Genomic DNA, 9,225 nt, shown 5'->3' with positions numbered 1-9,225 from the left:
TTGCTGTTGGCTGCTGGAGAAGGAACGGTTGCTGGATCTGCATTTTGCGGTTGAGATGACTCCGTGATGAAAGATTCGTCGTCGGAGGGGAAGAGCTCTAACTCGGACATGACTGCACGGAGGCGGAGTCAGATGCTGAGAAATTAGTCATGAGACAGGAGGTAAGGGAAGGCTTTATTTATACTGGCTTCTTCTTGCGCTGATTGGATGATTACCTGAACATGCTCCTCCCGAACTTTGTTTACATAAAACTTCATATAGTCCTTCATGTCTATTGCGATCTCAAAATTCTGGCCAGTTGATAATACCTAGAATATCAAAATCGACTGCAGGCGGTAGATCCTTTTCCTATTTAGCACCAAAACTCTGGAACAGTCTTCCTACCATTGTTCGGGAAGCAGACACACTCTGTCAGTTCAAATCTAGACTAAAAACACATCTCTTTGGCCTAGCATACACATAACACACTATAGACTTTCTTAATTCAAAATTAGGCTGCATAGTTTAGATCAGCCGGAACCGGGAACACGCCCCGTAAATCCTGATGTACTTGGTACATCATAAGAAGGATGGCGTCTACGCTAATAGTAGTCTCTCTGTTTATCCCGAGGGACCCTCTATGGTGGACCTGCGGCTGGACCCATCCCAACTCATCCTTAAGTGCCGGCCTCATCGACACGACAGCCATCGGCACTGATCCTCAACAACTCGTCTCCATACCGGCGTGATTACTTCGACTTCCAAACAGATGGAAATGGATAAAATACTCTAAATGTTCCGATCCAATCTGACTTGTAATGCTGCCCGAATCTCACACTGTTCCTTCATTGGCCAGAGGAGAACTGGCCCCCGACTGAGTCTGGTTTCTCCCAAGGTTTTTTTTCGCCATTCTGTCACCTGATGGAGATTTGGTTCCTTGTCACTGTTGCCTTGGCTTTTGGCTTGCTTATGGGGACATTTAATATTCAACAATATTACTGATCTGCCTTACTTAAGGTGGACATTGACGCAATTTTCTTATATAAACAAACTTGTATTATTTTCATGTTATCACTGTTAAGCTGCTTTGAGACAATCTGTATTGTAAAAAGCGCTTTTTTTTTGTTTTTTATATAAATTACTTAATTTAAAAGAAGAGAATTCAAGCTTCATGCCTGTGTGCCTGTGTTCCTGCTTGACTGACTATTCGCTGCGTCACAGTTCATTTTCGGACGCGTTTCAGAATGGACTTCAATGACAGAGAGAACGCAGAACTCGCATATTTTTTTTTTCTTTATTTGGCAAAAAGCACAACACTTTGTTTTTATTGTGAGTATCCACAAACAAAATAGACACTTAACAGGATCTAATGATGTACAACACTTATATGTAAGATCAAAATCCACAGAGTATTTTGATTCTCTTTTGCACTGATAAGAAAAAAAGCAAGCTTGTCGCACCGGCACGATAGCCGACCCCAGGCTGGTTATGCAATCTTGACTTTGCATAAAGGAAGGCAGTGCAATTGTGAAATTTTGTGGTAAAATCAAGTGTCATCAACAGGCCTGTACAGGAACCGCTGGCAGAGACCAATCAAATTATTACATTTCTAAACAACACCCACTCAGTTTTATCACAGACAGATCCAACAGATAGAAAGGAAAAAGGTTCATTGTTAGTAAATCTGGCAAATGCCTGTTTTGTGTGAACTATCCTTTTAAGGATGCCTGCCAATCCCCCAAAGACTACTCCCTCTGTTTTTTGACAATCATTTTTTATGTATCTCATTTCGAAACATTTTTAAGGTGGCGCCACAGAGTATAAGTTCCCTTTGCTGATACCAACAACTGCACTGCTTAGAGGTCCATTCCTCTTACAGTTAACTTTTACCGACCTGCTTCATCCATCATTGTTGTAGTGATTCTTGTCTCAGTTTTTTTGTTGTTTTTCAGGCACTGTAATAACTTTACAGACTAAGAAGAGTGAAGATGGATTGCAAAAGAGGAATTAGGGATAGGGAAGGTGAGTAAAAGTTGATGAATTGTTTTTGACCAATAAAGTGCAATATTTTTTTTTTGTATTTACATGCTTAATGTTGTGGTATTTGACACAAGCCTGTGCCAAACCATCATTTAGTAAGTATTACATTTGTAATTCTACAGAAGTGATGGTCGAAGTGATGGAGGAAAATCAATTTGGCTTCTTTCAGGAGCTTCTTCCATCGGCGGAGCGTACGGCTTTGCTCTATCATCTCTCTTATCTCTGTTTGGCCAAGTTCCCCAAGTTGGAGAGGGTTCTCAGAGAGTGTGCTCTTGAAACCCAGAATCTCTTTGCCTCCTCTGAGGCTCTTCTGCAGAAGGTAAAGTCAAAAGTCTTCTGACTTTTCTTTTATTGAAGTAAAACTAAAGAGTTTTTAAAATATTAAAATAAGCTAATATAATCAACAGTAGGAATTGAGGATAGATTTGTATTGAATTTGAATTCAGGTAAAAAACAAGAATTTCAAGGTGTAGAATTGAAATGCATTGAAATAGAAATGACAGGGTAGCTTTTAATAATGTATTTGATAAATGTATACATTTCACTGTAGTTATTAACTTGAAATGCAATTTCATGTTTAACAACTTTTGAATTTAATACGCGTCTGATATGCAAAATAAAGTTATTTTTATTTAACTCTGTTAGACTTTTTGTCTTCTGGTGGAGATATGGTGAATGATAGTTATAAAATATTTATGATAAATGTTTGACATGATGGTACACATTATTGAACTATGTGATGCAGTTGACCATGATATACAGTACAACACATATCTCATTAAATTCTAAGACTCTTTGGTTGTGTTGAGAAATTAATATTTTAATAAATATTAATGTTTATTTAAAATTTTGGATGGATTTCCCCAACCACCCACATATTTTGGCTTCAAATGGCGAAATTGACCAAAAGGTCACGACTTTGAGGCACTATGAATTTTGTACCTACAATAAACATGGAACTTAATTACTTAATATAAAATTATGTATTTAAGTTGGCTCAAAAATCTAAGGGGGCGCACATGCAAGGACATAAAATGAAAAAAAAATCTTGCTGTCTTTTATAGTGTGTGGACACAAGTGACCAAATGGTTTCCTCAATGTTCCCTCGACTGAAACTCGCTGTTGAAAATAATGAAAACATTCAGGCTACGATGTCTTTGGAAAAAGCTAAAGAATGGATTGCAGAAATTGTTCACAAAGTGGAAGAGATGGTAGACAGGTACAATTTTAGGAAATGTTTCTAAAGCCCTATTCGGACGAGGTTTTGTTTTACAAGGGTATATGGAGTAATGTAATTTTACCACCAGACATCTGTAATATTAATGGCCAATTCGCACTGGATAAGAAATTTCAGTAAAACTAGCAGAAGTGGGAGGGGTAACTCGATTTACACACCTCCGTCGCCTTCCTGTCGTCATGTGCGTATTACGGTGCTCCCTGATATCATGTGCGCAAACACATATAATCTATATATATAACCTATATATAACAGTTAGGTCCGGTCGAACGATTTATTAATTAAATTAATTAAATTCTGATTGGATTCTGTTGATTATAGACACTTACCTAAACCAAAAAGAAATTTCGTGACAAGTGCTTTGGGCCTTTTTTTATCTGAATGGTCAGCAGAAAACATTTGAGTTTTGCTACAGACTTGTCCCACCGCGTAGAACGCAACTGAATGCTTTTTCAAGCGCCTCCATACTTGAAGAAACGCAGAAAACTACTTTTAAACAGGAAATTGCGGAATACGTACAGGGATTAGTAATATCTGAGGTAATTTTTCCGGACTTTTTATAGAAGGTAAAAGTCGCCGTAATCGTTTCTGACATTGTCCGTAATGATTGCTGAGATGGCACATTGGGACGGGACTAAAATAACTGTGAAGCTCTGGTAATAATCACTTTACCCCACCTCTCCATGTTAAAATAATCTCGTCCGAATAGGGCTTTAGTGTTACATGTCAAAAGCATTATGATACATGAACCCATGCAGAACAAAGTGTACTGTGATTGAACTGATGGTTTATCTGAAATCTGTCATTATCAGATATGAGAAACACAACCGCAGTGTGGCTTCCTGCACCAGTGATGTGATTCTTGAAAAGACTGAGACAGAAAAACAAAATGCACAAACTTCTATGGAGATAGAGGCTCTAGAGAAGGTGGTGAGAGATCTTCAGATGGAACTGAGGAAAACCTTAGAGGAAATCGGACAAATTGAGTCAAAGATAAACCGAAGTCATGGCAGATTTGCTTGTAGAAGAATGTTTGGTTTTAGTTTCCTGGCTGCCGTTGTACCATTTGTTGGACACATTCTTAAATCCATTTTTCAAGCTAAACCTGCACAAAACCAGGCTCTCGCCAATGAAAAAGCTCAACTCGCTGCTCAGAAGTCAAACCTGAAAAGCAAGGAGCACAATATCCAAGTCCGACTGACTGATGTTCAGCTGAAGTTGGCAAACAAGAAGACGGAAAAGGGTGAGATTCTTTCAAGATCTCTGTGTGCCAATGGTCAAAAACCTCAGAGTGATCTCTCATAATCAATGTTTGCTTCATATTGTTTTTCAAGGTTCAATACCCGAAACTGTCCGTCTGAGTGATGTCCAAAAGTACCTTTATCAAATCCAACAAACTCTGCTTAAGCATAATATGTTCTGGAAATCTGTGCTAGTATTTCTGGAATCTCTCAAAAACGAGACCTTTTCTAGTGAACACTTCATTGAGGAGAATGAACTGAAGGAGATTGTTCTGAAGCATATTGATTCAGCGCAAGAGGTAACTCACACACTGAGTAAACGTCCAGTTGCAGTTTATGACAGTTCATTTCATTTTCTATGTTGTGATTCATTTTGTATCTCAAATCTTTCAGAATTGGAAGGTCTTTGGTGAATCCTGTCTGACGGCAAAGAGGGCCTTTAGCTTGCAGAATAAGGATGCGTATAAGTTCCTGGAGTTCAACCCATCTTCATTGTCACCAGAGGAATGTAAAAGGCGGTATGACGTTGTCAAAGCAGATCTTACCAAAATAGGTTGGTAAGCCAATGATGGCTGCCATTACTTTGCAGTACATAGAAGCATATCCAACACATTTATAATGTCTTAATACAAAGCTGCGTTTAAACTGTCACTGGCTAGCGCTGTGGTTGCTAGTGGGCGTTCCCACTAGTTTTCTTGTAAAGGTTATGAATGACATTCATAGATGTCATGTTGTGAACATTGCATTTACATCAACATTGTGGACTCAGTTTTCTTTCCACTAAACATTTCGAAAGGGGAAAGATAATATAAATGGAATCAGAAAATTTATAATATAAAAGACAAAGTGTAAAAAATATGAGAATACATGTATTTTAAATTAGCATCTTGTCTGTAGTTTGATTTATTGGCTTGCTGTGGTACTAAATGATGAATTTATGTACAAATTGTAAAGCCAAAATCATGATTAATATAATATTGTTTTAAATGTTATGTTGTTTGTGTTTGTATTGTGTGTAACATGCTTTTTTAAATAAATGGATTTAAAAAAACATATTGGATGTGTGTGAGGGACTCGACACAGAGAAAAAAAAAATCCAATACATTAGACAGAGGTGTAGTCGATAAGCCAGACAGGGTAAACAGAGACAAGTCACCAGAAGAGAAAAGAGAACAGAGAAAATAAACATTTCTTCTTTCTTAACAACCTCAACAAACAAACTCGACCAATTTTAACAATAGTTCCATTTACCTTTCTCTGACTGAGAGCCTGATGTATACAAAAAAGAACAGAGCAAGTTTAGAAAACCCTTTCACATCATATCAACAAAAAGGTTAGCATTGGCCTACCACTTAGTCAAGTCAACTTTATTTATATAGCGCTTTTTACAATACAGATTGTATCAAAGCAGCTTTACAATGATACCATGAAAATAATAGTTTGTTTCTAGAAGAAAATTGCGTAATCGTCCACCTTAAGTAAGGCAGATCAATAATGTTGTTGAATATTAAAGGTCCCCTCACATGAAATTGTCTGAGGTTTCCTCGACTGTTTCCTCAACTTGGGCCAATACAGAGCTGTCCTCGATGAACGTCTGAAAATAAATCGATCGAGCTACCAAGCAACAATTTCTGATGTGTAGCCTATGTTCAAGTTCAGACAGGTAAGTTAATCTTTCTCTCAAAATCGTTCAATACTGTTTATGCATCAGTAAGTCAAGCCAGTGACTAAAATATCAACGTCACATCGTTTATTTTAGTAGGATGAAAATAATCTTATTTAAATTCTGAACAAATTATACAGAAAGCGATCAAAGAACAATCTTTCCACACAGCGCAAGTTTATCTGGACAACTCGTTATGAAATTAAGGACGCACGTTACACTGCACAACGAAGCTCTTACTGTATACATCATCATGTTTGCATTGGTGAAAGCATTAGAGAGAGCAGAAACTGAGTTGCAATGATAAGATCTTCATTCTCGCCATCAACAGACTGTCATCTGCTTGCTCAGTGCTCATCACGGCAACATTTTATGTGATGGGAATAGATCTAAATACTTCTCACGATTCGTTAATCTCAATAGCTGTAATAGTGAAAACGTATAATAGCTGTAGTAAAAGTATCCGAGAGAGTTTCACATGTAATGCGTAGCTATTTCATATGCAAGCATGTCAGCCAATCACAGCAGTGGCCGGTTACACTGAATCCCACAGCAGACACGCCCCTTCAAACAGAGCGTTCAAATCAGAGGCTAAAATCAGGCTAGAAAAATTGCCTTTTATTTCTAAATTATGATTATTTTTGATCCAAAAAACATACTAACATTATAAGGGCAACCCAGGAAACATTATAAAATAATAAAATAACCCCATGTCAGGGGACCTTTAAATGTCCCCAACTAAGCAAGCCAAAAGCCAAGGCAACAGCAAGAAAACAAAACTCGGGAGAAACCAGACTCAGTCGGGGGCCAGTTCTCCTCTGGCCAACGAACGAACAGTGTGTATGATTATGTTTCAGGCACCATTACAGGTCAGAAGTCAGATTGGATCAGAACATTTACCCAGTTCTTTTCTCGATGAACTTGACTAATTAGTCACTATAAGAGTCCAGAAATGAGTTTAAATTATATGAATCTTTGCCCTGCTTTTCAGCTTGTCAGATAGTCTAGACTTATAGTTCGGCCCTCAGGTTTGAATTTTCTTCTCAATATGTTCCTCAGCTTCTCTGGGGTGTTCAAACGTGTACCTGCTTGCCATTTTGGCTGGATAGAACAGACTAATGCCGAGGTCAGACTGCACGATTTTAGCCCCGATTTTGGCTCGCCGACAGGTTTTGAGAAATCGCTGACAAATGCTCGAAATCACAGGCAAATCGGTGCTCGTTCACGTGAGTGACAATCACGCAGTGTGAATGAGCAAAGACGCGATCTGAGAGAATCGCCGACGAGTCGCCGACGCCCGTGAGATATTTGGCATGCTAAATATCTGGACCTGTCGGCGATTCACAATCCTGCTGTGTGAATGTGTTCTGACTGAAAACTACATCGGCGATGACCGACAGCCAATGAGAGAGCAAGATACAGGGAGGAGGAGGAGGAGTTATAGACCAGAATATCAGTATTTTAATAGATAGGCCTATATTTATTTTCGATTCTTTCTTTTGTAAAGTCATGCAGTGTGAAACCTCCTGTCGCCGATCCATCGTGCAGTGTGAACACAGCAGCAACTGAATGTTACCCCAGATAGTCATGCAGTGTGAAAACAACAGTGACCCGGTTATTTTGAAAATCGTGCAGTCTGAACTCGGCATAACTCGCAGCTTGGCCTTCACTGGATTAAATGCGGCGCGAAGTTTACACACCTCTGGACTCACATCGGGGAAGATGTGCACAGGGGATCTTTTGTAGTAGAAACCGCTTTTAATTCCAGACAGCTTCAGATTTTTTTTCCTTCTCCACATAGTAATGAAAGCTAGCAGTTCACACAAAAATCCATACATTTTTCATGCATTTTTTTGTGTTCTTTGGCCATGAGATCGTGAGACTGTTCTAGTGCGGCCACCCTGTTCATTGTGTCACTCAGCGATTTCCCCATCTCCGTGCACTCGTTCGGCGATTCGGCCTGTGCTTTGTGTGAGGCGGCCAGTTCGGGAAAGATTTCTTCTCACGGTGCACGCAGGTCTCTTCTCGATTCTTTTGCATCTCCAAATGCAGGTTTTCAATTTGCGACTTAATGTCCGTAATCACAGCTTCTCTCTGTGTGTGTGTGTGTGTGTGTGTGTGTTGTTCCGTTCTGAGTGCACTCAGTGAAATATACGAATCGCGGTCTTGCATATGTTCGTTCATTTTTTGTTCACCGCTTTCTGTCTTCGTATTACGCTGGATCGTCGATGTGACTTTTTTGCACAAGCTCGGTTTCCTTTCCGAAAGGTCCATAACTACAATCTTTTTGACACAAATGATAAAGTTTTACTCGAATGACTGGTCTATTGAGCAATAATCATTTATGTTTGTTATTCCGTGACAGAACCTCACACCATTTTGCTGGCGACCACTTGTTTCGCTTGATATTTGCATAAAGTCAAAACTGCCCATCCTTTTGATGCTCTCGGCCGCTCTCAACACTTTCTCTGGCCACTGTCAATCCCACAATGCACTGCGAGAGTGTGAAGCTCAGCTTTCTGGAGGAATTAATTGAAAACTCTCTCTCTGCTCCGCTCACTCTGTACCAGTGGACACGTACCGTTATAATCCATCCATTCTGCACTGAGAGCATTTTTTGGAGTGACACACCACAACTATGTGAGGCTGTTCACACTGGATACATCAAATTAAACTTTATAAACTGGAACATGTCTTTCTGAACTAGTGTAGGAGCCATTTTCATGCAATTATATATGTGTCCATTGGGTGGCTCTCTGACATTGTATGTTAAGAGCATCTGGATAAGAGGTGTGTATTGGTAATTGGGAAGCACACACAGTTTTTGACCGTGCAGGAAAGTACTGGATCGTGCTAATGCGTGATTCATCATGCTAACCGTGCTTATTGCATTATTATGTTTTGGACTGAACTTAATCATGTTTAAACATGATTCATTGGTAAAGAGTGACGTTCAAGGAACAATATGGACAATGCACAATGTGTGTGCTGTATCTTCAAGGTATGGACTTCACATTTGTATGCTTTGAACTTGAAAGAATGAGACACCACAGAAAGCTAATTGG

General features: G+C 39.1%; 1 protein-coding gene across 1 annotated transcript; it reads left to right on the top strand.

The window, feature by feature from the left end:
* The first annotated feature begins 2,143 nt into the window (after nucleotides 1-2,143).
* Nucleotides 2,144-5,204, top strand: LOC130086033 (uncharacterized). The gene is made up of 5 exons (XM_056252140.1): nucleotides 2,144-2,338; nucleotides 3,084-3,238; nucleotides 4,069-4,499; nucleotides 4,591-4,796; nucleotides 4,891-5,204. The coding sequence occupies exons 1-5, from the start codon at nucleotides 2,147-2,149 to the stop codon at nucleotides 5,056-5,058; spliced, it is 1,152 nt and encodes a 383-aa protein (XP_056108115.1). The 5' UTR covers nucleotides 2,144-2,146; the 3' UTR covers nucleotides 5,059-5,204.
* The last annotated feature ends 4,021 nt before the right edge of the window (nucleotides 5,205-9,225 follow it).

Source organism: Rhinichthys klamathensis, unplaced genomic scaffold, assembly GCF_029890125.1.
Source record: "Rhinichthys klamathensis goyatoka isolate OS25496 unplaced genomic scaffold, OSU_Roscu_1.1 h1tg000092l_1, whole genome shotgun sequence".
Taxonomy (NCBI): domain Eukaryota; kingdom Metazoa; phylum Chordata; class Actinopteri; order Cypriniformes; family Leuciscidae; genus Rhinichthys; species Rhinichthys klamathensis.
Note: the sequence above shows the minus strand (reverse complement) of the source record. Positions and strands in the feature narration are given on the sequence as shown.